This window comes from Ambystoma mexicanum, chromosome 11 (assembly GCF_040938575.1).
Source record: "Ambystoma mexicanum isolate Mex_15411 chromosome 11, UKY_AmexF1_1, whole genome shotgun sequence".
Taxonomy (NCBI): Eukaryota; Metazoa; Chordata; class Amphibia; order Caudata; family Ambystomatidae; genus Ambystoma; species Ambystoma mexicanum.
Window position 1 is genome coordinate 1,021,850,837 of NC_090934.1, and position 23,340 is coordinate 1,021,874,176.

The following is a 23,340-nucleotide window of genomic DNA, read 5'->3' on the forward strand; positions in this document are numbered from 1 at the left end:
AGTAACATGTACCCTGAGGTGCTTGGTATGTTTGCACAGAGTAGTACTTGCTTCAACTCTCCCCCACATTGACATCTCATACATCCGTGCTTGCCTGGGGCTTATTGTGACACTGTTTTGGTTGCTTTCAATAGTTCTTATTGGCGTTTGAACTTTTGCTGTTCATTGATTGTATTTAAACAAGCTTTGTGTCTTTTTGTCATGTGCAATATCATACAGTTCAAACGTTTGCTGGCGTGCGCATTGTAATCCCCTGGGGTGCTTTTTCTTCCCAGTCAGGAATGTGCACAGGCTCTGTCAGCATCCAACCTGGCTCCGCGAGCTGGCTTCCCTTGACCGGAGAGAGCGGTTTGCTTGTGCGGCCATGTTCCCAGGAGTTTCTACGCAGCTTTCAGCCTCTCGACAGCTTTTGTTAAAATGCACTCTGCTTTCCGTCTTGCCACACCAGTATGGATACCTCACGGTCAGGAGTCTCAGCACAGGATTCCTCGTCCTTTCCTGCATAGTGCTCTTCTGCATTGCCTCTGCCATTTTTAAATTTCCTTCTTACTTTAGGTCCAGCAAAACAACTAGTCTGCACATTCGACATCAGACTCCTCTTGATTTGTATAAACTCCTTTCTCCTCTTCTTCGTCTCAGTATTTGAGAGTTTATGGGAGTTGAAGTTCATAGATGTTACTGGATTTCTTGGATGTAGTTGTTCAAAAGTTTCACATAAAGACACATAAAAACCATAAGATATTACATATGAGATGTGAGTGTTTGAGTCATAAATGGGGGTTTGACTAGAGTGATTTAGAGGGAAAGTCTTACGACTTTCACTATATGATGGCGCTGTTAGGTGACAGTAAGCCATTAGGGTCTCAGGTAGTACAGAGTCTTCCTCTGGAGAAAGGGGGGTCGGGGAATACCTCATCTCATCTGATGGAGTCACCACCTCCCCCCGTTAGTCGTCTCCTCCCCTGTGAGCCTCCACCTGATCTGTCAAACTGGGAATATTATGGAACAGGGATACAATGTGGTTGCCAAACTGGAGGCTGATGCTGCAGCTAACAATCTGAGCATACTGGGCTAGCCAAATTGGGAAATACTGTACTTTGCAAACAGACTATTCTGGGGTTGTCAAACATTGTATGGCAGGCAAAAATTGCTGGTTGTTTATATACTGCAATGACCATATTTGCACTAGTCTTCGTGCTGGCAAAATTACAGGCTTTGAATGAGTGTTGGTGCTGGTGCAATGACTGCACTTGTGCCGGTGTAAGGTCCAGTGCTAACAACAGGACAGGTGTTGTCATTGCACTAGTGCCAAACATATATGGTTATAGCCCTGGGCTACAATTAGCAATGCAGGTGCAATGACTCAATTTATCTTTTGAAAAATGACCATATTTGTGTCAGCGTATGTTCACGTATCTGGGCAACGGGCGTGTATTCCTGCCCTTGAAAATTCTTACATCAGGCCAGTTCAACCACCATCATAATTTAGTGATTTCACTGGCACTACAACCACTGCAAATCTGGCCATTGCACCATCACTTAGACCAGTGGAAATGGTGTCATTGTCCCGGTGTCACAAGTGATAAATATGTGCCAAAGGGAGTTTGCAAGAGAATCTGAGGTGCAGGATGCAATCCAAATAGCAGACACTGCCTGGGGGACTACCGTCTTTACTGAAGTCCCGACTACAGGCTGCCCTATAGCAGGGCCTACATCACCTTATGGGACATTGGACTCCATTCCTTCTGCCACTAGTAGGTAAAACCTGTATGGAGAAAGCAGTAAAGTCTTGGTAACGATGGGCTGAATAAAGACAATGGAAACCCACCATGATGTGCTAATGCAGTATTGCGGAAACAAGGAATTATGTGAGAATAATAGTCATTAACAAGTATGTCGAAAGAGGGTATACTGGAAACAAGCCATGATGCAGCAACGTGGCATAATGGAAATTTGATAATTAGCTTCTAAATGAGCATAATGTAATTTGATAGCTGAATGTGAACTAATGTAGTAATGATGTGTTCAGTAGGTATAAGTGGGCCTTCTGGAAACTGAAAATGATGTGCTAGCTGTGATTGCAAGAAGACACTCATATTTATTCATCCAAATATGTGCCTTTTCGTGGCATTAACACTGTTTCTCTATAAACCTCTTACACTCTAATTAATAGTTTTACTATTTTACTCTAGTGAACCCTCTGTTCTCTAGTGCAGTCCTTTCTGTAATGCATATGGGGACCACACAGTGACATGCTAGGGCTCTAAAGGACACTGTTTGATAGACTGATGAACTTGCTAAGAGGCAACTAGTTGTGCAACTGACTTGAGGGACAGACACGTAAATATGTTTTCATAAACCTTTATTTCTTAAAGTTTTAGGATTGGTGTAGTACTTAACTGGCACTAACTCTAAAGGGATGGTTCCCTCAAATGATGTTTCTAAAGGCCGTCGATGCCTGAAAGTCCGAAATGATAGTCGGTCTGTGTCCAAACCTATACTTGCCCGTCACTCTATACAAAAATGTGTTAGGGGGTCTGTTGTCAAAAACAAAAAGTAGTGATTCAACAGAGAGATAGGAAACCTGGATCGGTTTCTGGTGGCCTTCTTGCCAGGCATAGTTTTAAGCTCAAAAGTATGAGTTTAATCAAACAGGGTTGCTTGCAAGACCTTCGCCACAGGGTCCTTACAACAGTCTCTCTTGCTTTCACTGTTTTAGGCTCTTTGGGTTCCCTTCCCCAAGTTTCAACTCTTCAAATGCTTTCACCAAATGTTTCACTTTAGTCGGCCTCTCAAGGTTCCCTTCCCCAAGCTCAGGCAACTTCAGTTTCAAACACAAGGTTCAACTTGTGAAAATATGTATTCACCTTGGTTAGGCCCCTTGGTGTTCCCTTCCCCAAGCTCAGGCCCTTTCTCAGCTCTTCATACAGGTTCAGTTTGTCAGGATGAACCTTTCTCTTCCTTTTACTCAAGTCACAGTAAGTACTTTACTGGGGCGGCATCAGAGACTTTCGAGAACGCTGGGTTCTTTACTTTTCCCAAGCAAGAACACTCTGACTTCTGACCCCTCTCCTTTTTTCTCCTTGGCACGTTCTTACCCGTGCCTTTTGCCCATCCCCTTTTTATTTCCTGTACCCTTGGCACACTCTTTGCACCTTGCCAGTGCGCTTGTGCACCTTCTTTCCTATTTATCTGACTTTGATTGGGGTTTTGCTCCCACTTCGTTTTCTACATGTAGCTCCCCTTATCCTTTTCTTACTTCCGCGCCTCTAGCGCACTAAACTTTGCTTTCAGCTTTTCAAACTTTCTCTATCTTTTTGATTTCTCTTCTGTCTCTTTACTTTTGTGCCGCTTGCAACAATCTTTCCCTGCTCCAGCCACCTGCATGCTGCCGAGTTTCTTGCTTGTCTTCATGAAACTCACCAGTAAGCGCAGCGCGTGCAAGTTGTCTTCTGGATGCTTGGGTAGAGGGCAGGGTCTCACTACCGTCCCCTCGGACACCTTTGACACCGGCACCCGTCCCAAGGGAAGAAGCATTCCACTGGACCTGGCCAGCAGACTGCAGTCTGCCTTTCTCTGGCTCTCTGGAGACATGGCTCCCTAGCTACGCTGCAGCCCCTCACAAACAGTGGGCCAGCGTCTCGGCACTCCGCTCTCCACCGGACTCTCCAGGTTTCTTCTGCTGCTTCTTCCTGCTTCATGGCTCTCGTGGTCCATTCTGCATCACCAGCTCGCTTTGCTTTGGCTTTAAAATCTGGCTTGGGACTGAGAAGGGATCCCCTGCTGGACTGAGCCATGCAGCCTCCCCCCTGCTCTCCCAAATGCTTCTGCCTCTGCTCTCTTATCAGCCTTCTTTTATACATCTGGGGTGTATCAATGGGCTGCAGGTGTGTGGCCAGGGTTGGGCTTGCCTGACCTTCAATATTCCAATTAAAAGGATATGCCTGTCCTTTAGTCCTGAAAAGAGTCAAGTGGAGTCAAGTGTGGGTGGTAAGTGTTAAATGCCTGATCCTGCCTGACTCTATATATGGAACAACCTGATGGTAGTTGGTGGGAGTATCCCTTTGTTTCTCAAGATGTTTCTCATAGCTAATCCTCACTACTCCTGGTTGCTTCTTTCTCGTCCCAGTATTTGTTGGAAATGGGGGAGATGGAATGGGTTCGGAAATTCCCCATGGAATCAGAGGGAGAGGGCTGTAAAGTGAAATGGTACCGGAAATTAGATTGATGGTTAAGTCTGTTTAATAGAATACTAATAGGAGATCGACAACGGAGATAGGAATATCCTCTAGCCTTGTTTTTATTTAATGAGATAGTTTCCCCTTGTGGTAGAGTATTCCATCTCTCTGATGTCTTATTGTACAAGCATGGGTCTTGATAGTATTCCCTATGGTCTAGATGGGTAACAGATGAATGGATATTAATATCACTGTCCTGACTCTGTTGTGCTTGATGTTTCTTCTCACCGGATCTCATGCGCTTAATTCTCTTCCTCTTACTTGGATCATGAATAATGGGTCTTGAAGAAAGACACTCTTAGGGTCAACAGTTATAAAGAGGTTTTGTTCTCTCTAGCTGTCCAGGATATTTTATCTTCCCTTTTCGTGCAGAAAGATCAAGGGGTAGGATGGGACTCAGGTGAAAATATCCCATGAACAACAAGTGTGGGTAGGATGGATTGGGGCAAGGAACAGGGGGATACAATGTCTCACCATCGGACGACCTCCTCACAGTCCCCGAAGTCCCCGAAGACCCGCTGCCCAGGTGATCCTCCCTCGCTGGCCTGCCCCCAGGGTTGGGATCCAAGAGTGATGGCCCTTCCCTGGCCACCTGAGCAATGGATTCCCAAGGACTACTTGTGATAACAATCTCAGGTTTCTCACACAGTCCGTTGACGGATGTGGAGATTAAGAGAAAGATTGCTTGGCCAAAAAGAGACCAGTTGATTACACAACAGAGTAGTCAAGAAAAATACCTTACTTGTTCAGAGACAGGACCGACACCTAAACTGAGAAAACAAATATATTGGCTAACATAAAAAGGACAATTGAAAAGCTTTTCTCTGATATTTTAAACTTGGAAAAACACATTGCAGGCAGCAAACCTCCTAATTTATCTCAAACTTCTATCCAGTTTCAATCAACTATTGCTGCCATCCTTTTAGCTAACACGGTTTTCAAAATGACTGAAAAACTTACTAATGAATGAATAAACCCATTTAAAAAAAGCTTAGCAGGAAAACCAAAATATACATACACACGCGCAACAGAACCGTTTATATTTTGATTAAAAAAAATAACACTCTAAGAGACTTTGGATGACACTATCGCACTCACCAGCTTTGTAAGAGATTGCATTTGTTTTTGCCACTGACTTCTTGTAACACAGGTACACTGCTGATCCCCACTGTCAAAAGAAAGAAAATGTCAGCATGTTACCCTGAGGAGATGTATTCAATAAGTAAGAATGGTTCTGAGCATGCCATGTTGAAAGGGTGCTACCAGAAGAAGGGTTGATGGAAGCTGCTTGCTTTTCTGAACCCAAAGGAGGAAATCCATGGCATTAAAAAAAAAAAAAAGGAGTACTAGACACTTAGCTGGTCCCCAAGAGACAGAAGCTCTATCAAGACAATTTCCATGGCCGACAAAGCCTTTTACAGAAAGAAAAGGTCCTTTGTGACACTGACAAATGTCCTTGGCCACCTGCTTACACCTATTACCTTCAAGCAAATGGCATGGATCCCTTCCTCGGAGTACATATTTTAACATTTCTGAGAAACTTTCTAAAAATGCCAAATACACGGTATTCTGCAAGGTCTGTAAATTCTTCATTTATTCATTGCCAAAACAGCAGAAATCACTTTATACAAAATCACGTTACATTACATACAACTGTTTAACACAGACAGGGACAAAGCCTGAAGAATCACTATATGTAGAGAAAAGGGTTCCATGTATTAATATCCCCAGAAAAATATCACCATACAAAAATATCGCCATATTTTTGCGGTGATATTAAGGCATGGAACCTGCGGGGGACACCCCTGCAACCCTGCTATAATTTCTCCAAAAAAACTTGAATATTATTCCCACTAAAAATATCGTTTATGGCTGTTCCCGACGACCATATATACAGCAATATTTTTGGTGGGGATAATATTACCTGATACAGAGAAAAGGTGTGATGAAAAGCAAGATTAATTCATAATAGTGATATGGGCATCATTCCTGCAGTTAAGACAAACACAGAATAGCAATTCATCAAAACAATACAATTCAATGTTTTGTTCCTCTCCAAATTCTTATTTTTTTATCAGAAACGCTGTGCATGTACAAAACTAAAATACAGAGCATCAAAGCATTAAATTTAGTTTCCTTCAGTGAGTAAGACCTATCTTGAGATGAAAGTGCCACAAAGTCCTGAAATGTCCACATTTCACAATGAGTTTCAACTTCAACCATGCATCCCCTGGACAAACTTTCAATTGTTCTCTACTGACACTGTAATGGGAGAGGGAACATATCTCGAAACACTTTGAAACATTTTAATCACATTTACTCTACTTACCAAAGGATTTAAGGTTGACTGTGCCAACAGTGATGGTGTTATTAAGCGTTGAGCAACCAGTTTAGTAACCTATCAGAACTTAAACTTCCTTTAGGACCTTTGTCCCAAGTCCTTCCATTTCTCCTTTAGTTCAATGTCACCTTCCGGAGTGGGTCAAAGAGTCATCCTGAGCACTTCTTTCTTAGCTCTATGACTTTCTTGACAGGTGCAGGGGTCGTCAGGAATCCAGGAGCCACGTTGGTCCTATTGTACTCTACTACTAGGTACCAACACCCTGGTCTCCAATGTCAGGTGTCAGGTAATACACAACAATTTGGACATCACTGCCCCACTCAACCATTTTAGGAGCATGTGCCTGTCCAATGTCTTAATGAGCTGTATTCCCTTTTTTTCTTCCAAGTACTTGCAACCTTCCCTTGGTTTTCTGGTCTTCTCTCTATCAATTCTTTATTTGCCTCTTCCTTTCTGGATCATCCTTTCTGGTTCATCCTTTCCCTGATCGTTCCTCCTCTCTGATGTTCTTTCTCCTCTTTATTTTGGCACTTCTCCTCCAAACCTTCCTCTTTTTTTCAATGTTGCTCTTCCGGCTGCTTTCCTTCCTTTATTGGCTCCTTCACGGCCCCCTCTCCACTTCTTCGTTTTTTTCTTAAATTTCTGTTTTCCACCCCCACTAATTCCCACTTTTCATATATTTCACCCCCCTACTGATTCATTTCTACTCAGATATTCGGTTCCATGTGTTAATATCCCAGCAAAAATATCGCGACACAAAAATATTGCCATATTTTTGCGGCAATATTGTGGCATGGACCCTACGGGGAACACCCCCCGCAACTCTTGCATTATTTTTAAATGTGCGGTGGACACCCCTGCAACCCCCGCTCCCACAAAAGATCCCCCACAAAAATATCACCTATGGCATTCCCCGACAACCACATAAATGGCGATATTTCTGGTAGGGATAATATTACCTGATACCAGATACTCCATGTCCTTCTCCTCTCTGTCCTTTCTACTTAGATGTTATCCTCCATATACCCCTCCTACCACCTTAGAAGTCTCCTTCCACTTTAGGCATTTCAACTCCCGCTGTTACCATCTTCTCTTCTCCCTCTCACTTTCAGTATTCCTCTTTTACAACTTCACCTTCTCTCCTTGCTTCACTCAGATCTCCCCAACTTCTTGCCTCCACCTTCCTCTTCACTTCCCTCGCTCAGTATCCTCTAACAGTGTCCTAGCTTCACACTCCCCTTCTGTCTGTCCCTTCTTCTATAATATATACAGGAGTATAATGGGGTTTGTGAGTTGGTGATGTGTGGCAGCTGAGCAGTAATGAGGAGCAGAAACTTTAACTGGCAGGAACCTAAACACGCTGCAACCTCTGCATCCACTTTTACTTGTAATGTCGTCTGCGTCACAGTTCTGCACACTGAGGGGATGTAAAGGCTCTCAGCCATATTTGAGTCAGGTAGCCCTTTTTTCATGGCACCCCCCAACTCCTGAACGGTGTTAGCCAGCTCTGGTGCTGTTGAGTTCTTTTGTTAGCATGATCTTCTGTTTCCAGCAAATTACCACAAGCTCCCTACACTTGTGTGGGGCTGACTTACTTGCATCCTGCTAGAAACATGTGTATGTGTCTTCCCTCTGCTCTACCTTGCCTAAAATGGTAACATGAGTTGTGGAGCCCCATGTGCAAGGGCCTGCTAACGCAGTTCACATGCACCACATGCTTCACTTCTGCACCTTTATACTATATGTCAAATGTCAGACCATGGACAGGTTTTTTGGGCGCTAGGGAGCACATGATGCACTAGGCTAGGGCTGGGTTGGGACCATGAGGGATCCTCCATGCCCTGCCTCTGGTTCCAGTGGAGAGAACGGCAGGCTGCGGACCCAAAGTCCCCCAAGCCCTAACCCCAAGCCACATCAATGCAACCTTGTCACATCCCCCCCCCCCCCATTGGTTTGATGTTTTAGGAGATCTATGAATTTGAATTCAGAATTACTGAAGAAAAGGGAATTCATTTGTATGACATCTTTTTATTAACAATTTACATAACATTACTCTTTCTGTTTAAATGGACAGTGTACTTTCAAGCATTTAATCTAAAATAAACCTTTTAGAACACTTAGATTTGCAACTATGTTCTGCAACCACCCCACTTCACTCCAACCAAGTCATCTGGAGAGAATGCTTAATTCCTAAAAGGTAGAGGCATTTCCAGTGTGGTACGAGAAACAATGCAGTTTCAATTCGTTCATTAAGGTTTTCGAAGTGGGTGCCTTACCACATCATAGTTTATTTATTCGGAATAGATCAATACGTTTACTCAGTTAAAGATCCAGCATTCTGGGGAATGTGGTGTCCTTGTGTTTTCTGATGTGTTCCAAGAATGGACACCAAACCGTGAATGGTTTGCATGTTCTTCTTTCAATGATTGGGAGAGTTTTCATTGAGAATAATCCTCACAGTTTACTGTACCAGTCTGATTGATCCAGACATTTCTGGGAATTCCATAATTGGGTGATGGTTAGTCTTTCATCTATAATAGCCTTCCCCACTAGCTCCGCTGTCCTCCATGATAGTTTTGGTACCAATTGCATTCAATCAGGCCCTGAAGCAGGCTTTTGGGTATCTTCATGTGTGAAATGTCCCATATTTCATTAAACACGAGTCCCAATAATGTGTTCATTTCGGGCAGGTCCACCAGATGTGCATAAACATGCCAGCTCCCCCCACACCCTATGCAGCAGAGACGTATCTCCTCTTCACAGTATTTACTCAGCTTAGTTGGGGATTGGTATCGTATATATAGCAACTTATAGGGTTGTTCTATATGTTGGATACAAATGAAGGTCTTGTGCATGACATGTGTTTCCAAATCTGTTCCCACACTTTCAGAGATGAATCCGACTCGAAGTCCCTATGCCAAGCCTTAATGTGAGAGCATTCTAAGGTTGAGGTTTGCGACAGTAACAGGTTGTATATTTTAGTCATCAGGCCTTTGGGCGATGTGGTACAGAAAATTTAGATTTCAAACACTGCTAGAGTACAAGTTGCTCTCATACGCAGCACCGTGTGGTGTAGCTAGTGTCTTGTAATAAGGACGCATTGATGCACTTCTTAGGTTCCTTAGCAAGATTTATTGCCAGTTTCTTTAAGATGACAGAGGATACAGACACTGGGTCCCACCACCCAGGCTAGCAGTCCCAACTGACTTTCTTGGAACCTTTAAGCTGACACTTACAAAGACATACACTCCAACCCTGACACACCAACATTCTATCTCCATGCATTCATGGAGCCAATCTACAACACACCTCCCTCCTTTATATACAATCACAACGGACAAACAGAACACAACACAATCATACGTGATCATGGGCCTACGCCAGCGCCACCTCCATTGGAGACTCCTCCCTACAAACATAGCAGCCAGAAGCTACCCTTACACACCCTAAATTCCCTTCACAAGTAAGCAAATCTCCTTCTGTCTGTTCCTGCCACAGACAGGAACTAGGCTCACACCCTAGTATCATACCTGCCCAGATGCAAGGCACTCAAACCTACTTCGCCAATCCACGACAAAATCACAAATCCACCTTCTGCCCGCACCCGCCGGGCCTACAGGCTGCCACCCTGAAGCCCTACCCGACCTCAAAGAGGACAAATACACCACCATACCTGCCGGGAAGGCAACACAATGGAAGAGCGAAAACGCCAGAATACACCACCTGCATCACAACTCACCACAGATGACCAATAACAATGAGTACATTCCTGCATTCCACACACATACAACACACCAGTCGATTCAGCCAACAGGGCACATGCAACCAAACCTAATATATTTCAACCACTCTGCACAATTCAAGGATGCTAGCCTTCCATCCTCAAATCCATCATCACTTATGAGTAACACCTGCAACCCCGACGGCAGCTTCACACGAGTCCAAAAAAAAACTAGACCCTGTATCTTCATAGGAAGAACAAATTCTAGACTAGAGCTTATCAAACACACGAGAAAAACCAAACACATTGCCACGAACATCATCCTACATATTTCCACTCCTAGGCAATCTAACAGGCGTCCCCTACCAGTCACCTCCATCTATGTCCACTCACAATATATCATGTTCCTGTACGCAATGAGTCCACTCACAAACTCCATTTGCCATAAATACAAACTACAACAATTAGGGCGCTACCCCTTTCACTATCCTAACCAGGAGACAATTCCCCCACCTTGTTCCTATAGAGGGGTGCTGCCCGCAATTACATAAACCTAGTTAGGGCGCTACCCCACTACTGATCTTCAACCAGATCAACAAAGCCTGACCACACCTCGGCGCTACCCCAACAACTCGACAACCATTAGGGTGTTACCCCCAACAGTCATAGACCCAATAAAATGAGCCAACAAGCACATGCAACCAACCCACACATACCGCACATCATTCAACCTGAAAGGTACCACACCAGACACCAGGACCTCATACCATATGCCCATTCCTACCCATACCATGTGCTCACGCTAGAGGAACTACCTCCCAGCTTTTCATGTGGCATGCATATTCCTGTGGCATGCATTTTCCTGTAGCATACACGACCAAACCCATTCAACTCACACACCAAACCTATACTTTGGCGGCAAAATTTAAAATTAACCCAAGCATGTTTGACATTAACCAACCGTGTTCCTTCTTGTGTTAACGATATACTTTAAAAGCACCCTGCTTTCTTAAAAGCGCTCACTTAACGCATAAAAGCCCATTACTTACTTTGACCAGCACATGCAGCTGCTCTGAAAGAGCTCCCATTCTTCTGGGTTTATGGGTGCCCAAACTATCACATGCATTTCTTATCCAGCTGACCTTGCTCATAGCCCTAGTAGCAACCAAATGCGTCCGAGCACACCTTGTTTCATCCCTTCCACTGCTACGGCTGCATTCGCCCGCTCCGTGATACCGCCTCCAATTACATTAGGGAGCTAATGTCACTTCATGGACACATAATCGTGGCATATGCTGCCCCCCTGGAACGGCTAGTCTATCGCACGGAGCCTTCTCAGCTCTTTACCGCTGCTGTACAGACTATCACATGGAGGCTTCACTGCTTCTCCCCGCTGCCTTTCCTTTTTCTCATGCGGCGCCCTGGGTGGTGGGACTCACTGTTTATGGGGGGCAGCGTCTCCTCACTTTTCCTGCTGCTCCCTCCAGGCAGACTTCCTTTTTTCAATGGATCTTCCTTCAGCACGCCGACCGGTCCTTTTATAAAACTCGTCACCAATGTAATAACGACGCCTTGATGCACTTCTTAGGTTCCTTAGGAAGAGTTATTGCTAGTTTCTTGAAGAGGACTTACAGAGGATACAGACACTGGATTCCACCACCCAGGTTAGCACTCCCAACTGACTTTCTTGGAACCTTAAGGCTGACACAAAGACATACATTCCAACCCTGACACACCAACATTCTCTCTCCATGCATTCATGGAGCCAATATACAACATGTCTCAACTGAAAATTCTGAATCTTGAATATTAAACAGGTCCTTAGAATCCAGAAATGACCTTATTCTATTGCCCACAAACAAATGTCCAACAAACTCACCCTTCCACTCTCCCATGTTCCCCACTTTAGGAAGCTAGTGTTCCTGCATGCCGATGTGAACCGAGGATTTCCATATATTGGGTTGAGCAGGCCGCGAAAAACAAGTCCCAATTTGGCAAACAGCTGATCCCAGACTTGCATTGTAGTTGCTATCGCTGTCAGTTCTCTCATTGCTAGAGGCCTATTGTTAGAGGGGAAACATTGAAAATATCTAAGCAGTACCCGACCAAGTCAGCCTCTGTTTGTTTTCCACACTTTATTTATTGAGCGACAAACTAACTTGGTAAGAAACCGCAGATATGAAGCCTGACATTAACGTAGGAGGTCTGGACATGCCAGGCCACCAGATTTCCAAGACAGATAGAGTGTTTTACGAGAGACCCATGGCTTTGTCCTCTGACATATAAATTGCATTACATCTCTTTAACGCCCTTCAAGTACTTGATCAGGGGTAAACAGGGGCAGTGTTTGAAAGATATATAGGATTGTCAGTAAGATGTTCATCTTCACTGAGTTGAGTCTGCCTATCCAAGAGGTAGCTAGATGTTTCCAGAATCTCAGATCTTCCTTAAGACTGTTGGAATCTTATGCTTGTATAGGTCTTAGTTTGGCCAAGGCATTTCAGGCATTTTACCATGTCCGTTAGTGTAAATGTGGCTTTTAACTCATTCTGATTATGTGGGATATTAATGTTTAGCATTTCAAACCTTACGAGATTAGCTTTGAATCCTGTTGCTATTTTAAATCATTTTAAAGCTTCCTGTAGTGCAGGAAGAGAGGTCTCAAATGTTGATAGTGTAATGAAGATGTTTTCAACGAATAATTAACTTTTGTGCTTGTTGCCTCCATAGTTAACCCCTACTATCTCATGGCAATTCTTTTATAAACTGGGTAAAGGCTCAACCAACAATGCAAAGTGCACTGTGGACAGGGATCAGCCATGTCTGGATGGTATTTTGAAACTGAAGGATTCTGAAATTAATCCGTTACCTTGTATCCTAGCTGAAGGGGCTGCGTAAATGACTATACCAGCATTCATCATTTTTGGGCCTAAACCCATCTTGTTCAAGAGCCTTCTTCAAAAGTCCCATTCCCCTCTGACAAAGGCTTTCTAAGGGTTTAAAGAGACTGGGTACAAGGGAACTTTTGTTTGTGAGCTATGTCTACGAAATGAATCACTTTGTAGTCGTCGAATGCCTGGTGGCCCGTCACTGGTCTTCTTGCACCAATATCGGAATAAGGCATTCTATTCATTTTGCTAGGACTGCTGTGTATATGTCTGCATGCATGTTTAAAAGTATTTTAGGGCAAAAGGAGACACAGAGTTCTGGGTTTCCTCCCAGATTAGGTAGCATTGAGATTATTGCCTCTCCCATTGTAGTCAACCCTACTTCATGATGTAAGATTGCATTGTAGAGGTAAACTAGGAATTGAAGCGGCACACTTTGGAGTTTTTAATAATGGAGGGGAGTAAGGCAATCTGGGCCTTGGGATTGTCCTAGTTTCTGAGCCCCACTGCCTTCATAACTTCTTCCTTCATAATTGGTGCCTCAAATTCTTCTTTTCTTGCACTTGTCAGGGTGGGCAATTGCACTTTCTCCTGGGATTTCTCTGTTGCCCCCTCATTTGTCTCATTAGAGAGAGTGTTTTGTACAAGACTCTAAACAGCTGCAGCTTCTTTTCCTCCCGGTGGCATCTATTGCCCATTCATCCCTCATTTCCCCTATTGTGTTACTTCTTCAAGTTTTAGTTGATAAACCAGGAGCATGTTTGGTTTGTTTCCTCATTCGTAAAATCTATTGTTGGTTCTGCGAATGAGAAAACTATGTGATTGGACTGTAATGCTCCAAGTTGCTTCCTGGCATCTAGTGATTTTCTTAGTGTTTCCTTTGTACATTCAGGCGTATGTGCCCCTTCCAGGTCATTGATTTCTAGTATGAGCTTGGCTACTTTCAATTTATTTGGTTTTCCTCTATCATGCTGCCTTCTCAATGAAAGTACCTCTCAATACTATGCCTCAACATGTCAGCCTGCTGGAGTTCATGTGGATAAGGGTAAGGGCCTGTCCTTCCTTGAAGCCAGTCGAAAGGATTGGGACACATTTTGGCTGGGTGGTCTCCAGGAAGGCAGGTTACCACAGATGAAAAAGGACAAGCCAGAAAAAAACCTCTGTGAAGGTCTTGAGTGAAGTGTAGACATGTTTTTTATTTTATTTTACTGTTTATGGTTTATTACAATAAAATCTTTTACACAAGTTCTGTATAACATTACATTCTCATCATTACTCAGCAGAATAAAACATCCTTTGTGCAGCCAACATAATCCTAAAACCCACCCTTTAAAATTCCCAACAGAATATAGAAGTCATTAAAACACAAAAGAAGAGAACAAACTGCCATCCTTACCACCCATTGTTCTTCAATCCTTAAGAACTAATTCTACAAATGTCATTACAGCTAAAACCAAAGTTATCTTTTCTCCAATTAAAACCATGTCCCACCATTATTTTGCTGTGAGCGATTCTGTCTGCTTATTATACCTTCCCAAGTATTGCATTTTGTCTTCTACCAGGGCCTTACAACTAGTTACCAGGTGAAATAATGACTCTTTCTTCAGAGCACCTCCACAATACCTACAGCGTGAGTCAACCACAGTGAAGTGTAGAAATGAGGAAGACTCTGGTATCCTCAGTGGTGCAGCAGTTCGAATGGCAAGAAGGGAGAATAACGAGAGAGAACTGAGAACTAGAGCAGGCACCGCTGGTTAACTTGTTTTGCGCAACAATTTACCAGTGTATAGAGCTACTTTTGGGGTGCAGCCCACTAATTCGTGCTACCGTGTGTCAGCACAAAGGGAATACACTGTGTGAAGAAAGACCTATGCACTTTTGCCTGCGATGTGGGCCGCAAACCCTTATAACCCGTTGGGATCTTTAATAATTCAATGTCTCAATAATCCAATTCAGCGAATGTTTGATTCTTAAGTTCTGTGATTTATTCTAAAGATTCAAAATAACAATGTGTGGTTGCTTTTTTGATAAACATCATAAGCTGGCCAATGCATTTCGGACTTTACAGTCCTTCATCAGGGCCTTGTCTAATCAAAATAATAGCCAAATTGCAAACATCAGTGTTCATTAATGCAACAGTACAAAAAATAACAGCATAATCAGATTTGAACGTAACAAGTTAGAAAACGTAAAATAAAACATAAAATAAAAGAAAATTGCATTAAAACAGGGTACTCACATACATAAAAACATACATGACAAAGGAGAGAAAAAGATATACATAAACATTCTTCATTGAAAATACCATCCACCAACGTTTTCTGTTGTGATCTCATTACGCATGTGGTTGTCTCCTTATTAAGTCCCCCACATCGTGCATATTTGCTGGTGTGTTAATGCACCTCATGTAATGATGTATATGCTGTCCAAGTGATTGCCAGTAATCTAAACGCTGTGTTGTTGTGCCTAATAGTGAATTGTATGTGGGCACATGCAGGGAGATATAGCTATCGTGCAAATTGCACTAGTAATCAAAAATCTGACCTTTCAAAAAATGACGTCCACAAACACGATTGTTTGCGCTCCAATATGGAGCGTAACCGCTTATGATCAAGTACACACGTGGACCTGTTCAAATACAATAGCGTCTTTTAAATGTGCAGCGCGACCGCTGTCGTTTAAGTGCAAGAATAAACATGTTTAGCTATCATGGCATTCTTTAAACAGAGAACGGTACTTAATAGAGTCCCGAACGGACTTGTCTTTACGCATTTCACCTACCCTGTGTGCAATGTCAATGCCGTGTCAAAGCCGTTTCGCGCTGACTCATTGTTTGCTGTCAACTTCTGCCTAAGTAACCGCTAAGTGTTTCCCGGGAAGTGAGGCTCCGGTTACTACGGTAACTGCCACCTTCAACATGGATGCTTGTCCATGTGAATGCCGCCTTATTGCTTGGGGCTTCGAAGAAAAAACGGGTTACTCCTGCATATTAGAATGTGATACTATTGAAATACTAAATATTAAGGTAGACAGTGGGCTCAGTCCCTCATTATGGCTGCTACAATATCCCTATTACGTGCACGCGTCATGTCGGCGCTATAAATTTATAAGTCTGTTGTGTTCATGTCTGTATATGATTACGTAATATCTAAATTGTGGTACCTTGTCTAATAGATATATAACATACCTATTCATGCAGAAAACAAAACACATTTTTTCGACAGTGATAATTGAATACAAAAAATGACATGAAAAAAATACAATTCGACAAATAAAAATTACAAAATACATAAAATCACAATACCAAAAAGCATAAAAAATGTAGTTGTACATCAGAGTGAACTGTGTAGGTTATTGAAGATCAAAAATGGGGATATCCTTCGTAGGATGCTGTATGGACTGTAATCATATATATAATATATGGTAGTCCAGCCTGGTAGATTGTCTGTAAAAGGTATTATTTCATAGGTCGAATCGATTTATAAGAAACAATTCAAGTCAAATTCTTCATTCATTCCTCTGGGTGATAAAGTGTCCAATCGATCTATCCAGAACGCTTCTCTTTGCTGACGTCTTCTTTTTGGATCAATACCTGGCTGCTGATTATTCAATACGTCTAGTACTTGGAACCTCAATTGGGCTGCTGTATGTTGTTTCTGGTCAAAGTGTCTGGCAACTGCTGAATTTAAATTCTTATTACGTATGCAAGACTTGTGTTCATTCATACGGATCTTTAACTTCTGTCCAGTTTCGCCCACATAACATAGTCCACATGGACAACGTATGCAGTAGGCAATTCTCGGTGTCACATGTCCCAAAGTCTCTGAGTTGGATTTTTTCTCCTGAATGGGGATGTGATACTGTGTTTCCTTTAATAAAGCTGTTGCAATTATTGCAGATCAGACACAGGTAGGTTCCCTGTCGTTTATGTTTCTGTTGTCTGTCTCTGTTGTCTTTGGTATTAACCAGAAGGTCACGTAGGTTGTTTGAGCGTTGATATGCAAACACTGGCTTGGTCTGAAAGATGTTGTGCGTTCGTCGCTAGTAAGTATAGCCCAATGTTTAGTGATACATCTTTTTATTTGTGCACTCTGAGTAGAAAATCTTGACACATACACTATTGTAGGGGCATCTTTCTTTGGCCTTTGTTCCAGTCAGGACAATAAACAAGGAAGGGAAGAGGATCCATGGTGGCAGAAGGAAGGAGGGGGAACGGGAAGGCAAGAACACATACACAAGATCGGGGAAGTACTCACAGGCTAGTAGGGCAAGTGTCCATTGTGAGCCGTCCAGTTATCTTCCGTCATTGCGTGTCGACACCACACAAGATGTGTATATGAGTCGATCATCTTCGAATGGGCCGTGTATGCTTCACCTGCGTCTTAGTTTCCAAGCTCCTCTAATTGTTGCCTTAAAAGCATCCTAGACCAACTGTGGGGAAAGGCCCTCAGTATTATTCTCCAGGAAAACATTTCTAATTTCCAACCCCAGCTCTTTCATATATTTTGGATCTTGGAGAAGGTGTGGACTTAGTTTCCACAAGTGTGGCCTTGCTTCTTGTTCCACTATGTCTACTGAGCAAAAGATTGGGGCATGGTCAGAGATCATGCTGGGTTTTATATCTGAGCTCTCCCTGGTACGTGATATGCCCCTGCCAACTAAGATATGATCAATCCGTGAGGATGAATTATGGATGCGTAAGTAGTATGTATAGTTCCACCCTCCACAAATCTCTCAATCTCATGTCTGTTATTGCTTCCTGACATCTGCTGCCATGTGTACCTGTCCCCACCTATCTTGCATCAATGTATTTTTGCCATTGTTAAACACTATGGTGAACTCACCCAGCAGGATTATGGAGCCTTCTGCGATCGATGGAAAGGAATGACTGTACAAAGTCATTGTGGCCTTTTTTGGGGTAGTATATTGTAGCTAGTGTAAGAGGCATGTACTGTAGTGTGCCCTTCCGTATTAGACACCTGCCCTCTATCACCCATCTGTCATGTTAAGTGAAATGGGAAGTCATTTCCCATTCAGATTGCTACATTTGTTGTCCCTTTCCCTGTGGCTGAACATTTTACGGGAAAATATCTAGACCTGAGCTTATGCACGTCTCACAAGAGCAAATGAGTCTCCTATATTTCTGCTGGATGCATCCTGTTATCTTTGAGGAATTCTATCAGTTTTTTTGTGTAGATAATTAAGCCCCCATACATTTATTCACTGACTTTGAATGTTCAAATATTGAGTGCCTGTTCAACTTGGTGGACACATGTCCTAAGTCTAGGTGTAGTCGATATTTCTCTAGTGCTTGGCCTCTTATTTTCAGTAAACACTAGTTATGTTGCAGGCTTCTCACCTCGGTTTGTCAACCTTCCCCTTTACCCTTCCCACAATCCCTTGTGTGAAATTCCCCTCCCCCACGTGTATCTACCCTGTTCAAACATTATGAGTGATGACTTGGCGATGACATGGGCGTAGAGTCGGAGTACAACATGCAAGATCTAGCCAGGTGTCAACTCTCACCTTTGCCTCTCGACCCCCTGACAAGCTTCTTCTGGTTTCACCATATGTAGAATAAGCGGAATCTGAAATCTCAGTGGTCAGTAGATCAGTCTACAATATTCACCTCTGACCTTCCTGCTACCCTTCTGTCAACAGCGGCTCCAGCATCTGCTCTGGGGAATATAGGGCGATGTTTTCCTGCAGTGGTTGTCACAGGATAATTCCCTTTTGAGCGCCTTGCCACACCCTGGAAGCCGTGATTCTCCGGGTTTAAGTCATTCAAATGGGATTTTCTTCCCTTTACTTCTAGGAAGACTTGTTTCTCGTGTCAGTTTCTCGTATGTTTTCCTCAAGATATAACAGATCAGAGGCCATATTCCTTGTGCCCATTATGAGGTCAAGGCTGATTTTTCTTTGGCCTTCCAGCTGCTTTCACTGACCAAGGGTTGGGTTGAGATATAGTTCACAGGCAGTCCAAGTATAGCATATGCCTCATCCGTTGTCATTTCTCTGTGATTCTTATTAACCTAGGTGAATAGGAGATCAAAGGAAAAGGTCCATATCTGACTTTTGCATCGCTCAATAGTTCAGTTACCTGTCTGAATATGATCCGTTTTTGTAGCGTCACGGGTGAAAGTTCTTGAAATATTCGCAGTGTTTGCCCTTGAAATGCAATTGCATCCGTTTCTCTGGCCTGTTTTAAAACTCCTTCCTTCATCAGCTACGAGTGGAATTTCATCCCAATGTCTTTAGGACATGTACCAAAGGGTTCCATGCGTTAATAACAAATTAAAAAATAACAAAACATTTTATAACAAATTTAAAACAATGACAACATTTCACATTTGTATTTGTTTTCATTGGGGTGGGGGGGGAGCGGAAGTTGCCCCAACAAACCCCCCCCGTTTCCCTATCTTTATTACCCCACCCCAACACCCTCCCCACCCGTTTTAATCCCTTACCCCACATATACTTTTAACATAAAATTCGATTTTTTTTGGTTATTTATGTTTTGTTATAAAATACATTTGTTTTGTTAATTCGGTATTAACACTGTATACCTACCAAACTCTGTCATGCTGGGCTGACTCTGAACCCTGCCAAGTAGGATTCCTTCTGGCTGGGCCTTGGGAACAATAAATGTAAACGTTCTTGGATCCATGTGCCAAGATCTGAGCCTCGGTTCCCTCAATGGCTTTATGGCTTTTCAAACTCTTCGACCCTTCCCAGGATCATTTCGGCCGTTTCATTCACAATTGTCATTATGGATGAGTAATTGCTCTGCAGATCTCGGGCCTCATTACGAGTCTGGCGGTAACTGAGCTGGAAAAACCGGCAGGTTACCGCCGGACTCGTATTACCATTCTGCCTCCATGATTCCCAGAATCACCGGGGCATTACGAACCCGGTGACCCGGGAATTCCGGAGGCGGAATTGTGCAAGTCCCCATTCCCATGGAGCCCCATAGGACTCCATGGGGATGGGGACCATGGAAACACCGGCTCCGTCTATGACAGAGACGGTGTTTCCATGGCCGAATGCAGGCGGGTGGTGTCAAACCCGCCAGGTCAGACCTTGCGGGATTGACACCTCACGCCTGCAGGACTCTTAATCAGCCGGTCCAGAAAGAACAGTGGTGGCGGTTTTACCACCACCGTTCGTTCCGGACCGGCAGGCTCGTAATGAGGCCCCTTGTATGGCTGTTCACTGGCAAAAAAACTGTAGCCGTGATTGCATGGAATTCATGTATGATTTCTGCAATTGAGGAGATGGTGTATGCCATAGATTGCAGCTCCTCCGTGAATCATCCCATTTTGGCTTTTAGGTTCATCATGCAGCTCAGCAGATCTAATGGGTCAAGGAGGTTCCCTTCGCCTGCTTCATCCCTTGTTTGATTGGCATGTTGTTGCTCCTTTGGGATATTGTTCCCTTTGTACCAGTCTGGGTGCAGTCTTCTTTTTATTTGTGTACCTTTTGTGATCAGTGTGAGAGAGCTTGGAAGTTCCAGGTTCTCCATAGGAAGCAGGTTTCAACATGCCGACAAACAGCTCTGCTGAAGCCCACCTATACCACAAAGCTGGGTAGTCTTCTATACCTTCATCACCTATGTTTTTCAATGTGACAGGTGTGATGAATCCTATAGAGTCCTTACAAAACCCGTATCTAAAGTCTGGCCAGGGAAAGGCAGCTTCCTGATTCTGACACTGGGGGCGGTGTTAGCCAGGATGATCTCCTGGGAGGAGAAGGGACCCAGGGTAACAGGAGGACTTTCATGGGATGAGACGTAGTATTTTCCTCCCTCAAGGAAGGGGATATCATTAATGCCAGCAGATGTAATGACATGTTGTTGAAAATAACTATTATTCCCTAAAGTCAAGTGTCTGAATATGAGTGAAGACAACCTCAGCCGTGTATTAACAGTGAGAATAACTCTCGTAAAACTTCTAACACTCTTAAAAATAGGAAACTCCATGAGTCCCAGGAAAATGATGCAGAGGAGTCTTTAAAGGCTACCAATTTAAATCCTGACAAATCTCATTACTCTGTAAAAACAAATTATCTTAACTCTAATGATACTTCTTTAAGGAATATGCATAGGGAGAGAAAAGAACTTCGTGTTAACAGTTTTATTGAGAAAAATGAGTGTTAGGGACTTCAAGTCCCAGAATTCCCAGAGTACTGGGACGAAGAGGAGGGCTGCAGAGGCACATGGATGCAGGTCATTAGTCCAAGCTGGGGGAAGGCGAAGCAGCAGCTGCAGCAGTAGTAGTAGTAGTAGTATATGGGGGAGTTTTGGAGTCTCCACTAAGCAACAGAGGAAGAAATTGTGGAAGAACCAGGACGCCGGGACCAGAGATTGGCGAGAGAAATTGATGCCGGTCCTGAGAGGTTGTGAGGGCCCGGGATTTCAGCTGCAGAGGTAGCACAGCGGAAAGCGCACCTTTTTGTGGCTTTCTCCATGGCGAAGCATTCAGTGGTGGCAAGCGACCACCTGATCGCTGGGGGAGCTGCGAGGGATCTGAAAGTCGCAGACTCGCGAGGCGGGAAGCTGTGCAAGATGGGGTTCCGGGCCGCGCAGGAGAACTGAGCAGCCGAGCTGGAAGCAGCGAGGTGCACAGATGCGCAAGGCAAACTTGGTGAGTTCACCATTATATTGTGACCCCGGAGCGCTATGTGAATACCCGTTGCTTGAATCCAGCCTCCCCTTTTGAATACCAAACCGATATAAAACAAATGACTGATTGTGACATATACCAAGCTGATACAAAACAAAGCTGTTGGCACAAAGAGACTGTAAAGATCCTACCTAAAAGGAGGTGATTGTGATATAGTGGGTAATAATAACAATCAATCACCCAAAGGGGCAATATCTCGAGAAGAGAATACAAAACACTATTGCCAAAGCCAAAAGGGATGCACACCAATTCAGTTGATACACAAGCAGGATTGCCTAAGCCAAAAGAAGATAACTGAATGTGACAAAGTGTGTGAAGAATATTGCCTAGGTGTAGATAATGTTTTTGATCCACGTTGCCAAAGCCAAAGAAGTGTGAAGGAGATAAAGAGTTGTTGTCCGCATTTGGTTAACACAGGTGGAACAAGCTTGGCAGGAGGGCTGCCCTTGGGAAAAGAGGTTCAAGAGGAAGGAAGTATTACTTGTCTTGCGTGTGGCAACCACCAAGGTGTAATAAATAGCACAAGTGGGATTCTTGTGTCCCTTAAAGAAACTATTAAACATAATTGCATGAAGCAGAAGATATTAACATATTTGAAGTTGACCCTTACCACCCAAGTACTTAGAGGTAGTAGTTTGACCCAGAAAGGGAGTATACCAGGTCATAGAACTGTGCACCAATTGGTTATGTTCAGGCAGGAGAGTATACCCACAAAGAGACCTGCAGTTGTTTATCTTGGCTGGCAGACCAAGAGCTTTTGTAGTCATTGGTTCTGTTCTAGCAGGAGAGTACACCGGACAAGAGAGTTGTAGTAGTAGTAAGCCAGGCCAGTGAGTAAACTAGGTGGAAGTTTATGAAGTAGCAGTTGAAGAATCACTGAAGTGTTTTGGTGAAGTAGTAGTGAAACTAAAAGTGATGCCAAAATATCCTGACACAGACATTTGTTTTGAAACTAGTGAAGCTCTGAAATATTATTTGTTCGTGACAAGAAAGTGTTTCAAGATTCTTATTGAAATAGACATTGTTGGTGACAAGACGCTGTCTCAAGACCTCAGTTACAAGTGGTAAGAGGAAAGATGTGTTAAACAAACAGTCGAACCCTAGAAAAAACCTACAAGAAGAAAAACATAATTGTACATTGCAATGGATTGTGGTATATTTTTTACCCCTGAAGAATGTCCTTGTTAGTTGTATGAAAGAGTGAAAGGAATGAAACATGTCGGGTACGGTATGAATGCAGTGTGAAAGTAAGCATGGGTGATATGAACACAGAGTGAAATGTTTTATGGACTGGGATGTACTTCTCTATGAGAGAGGAGAGCAAATAACAGATCCCTATGAAATTTTTAATCTTAAATAATTGTTAAATTAAGAAATACTACATGTTATTGAATGTGCATAGTCAAATCGATAAGTATTGAGAAAATGTTTGGTGTTTATAAATCGTGTGATAAATTTCTACAACTGTAAA

General features: G+C 43.2%; 1 protein-coding gene across 8 annotated transcripts in view; it reads right to left on the reverse strand.

The window, feature by feature from the left end:
• DENND4A (DENN domain containing 4A) overlaps window positions 1–23,340 on the reverse strand; it is a 2,028,245-nt gene that overhangs the window by 1,220,808 nt on the left and 784,097 nt on the right. For all 8 annotated transcript variants that reach the window (XM_069624248.1, XM_069624254.1, XM_069624251.1 and 5 more), the window contains one exon: window positions 5,337–5,406. In XM_069624248.1, the coding sequence (XP_069480349.1) occupies window positions 5,337–5,406 (70 nt within the window). The remainder of the gene's footprint in view (window positions 1–5,336; window positions 5,407–23,340) is intronic.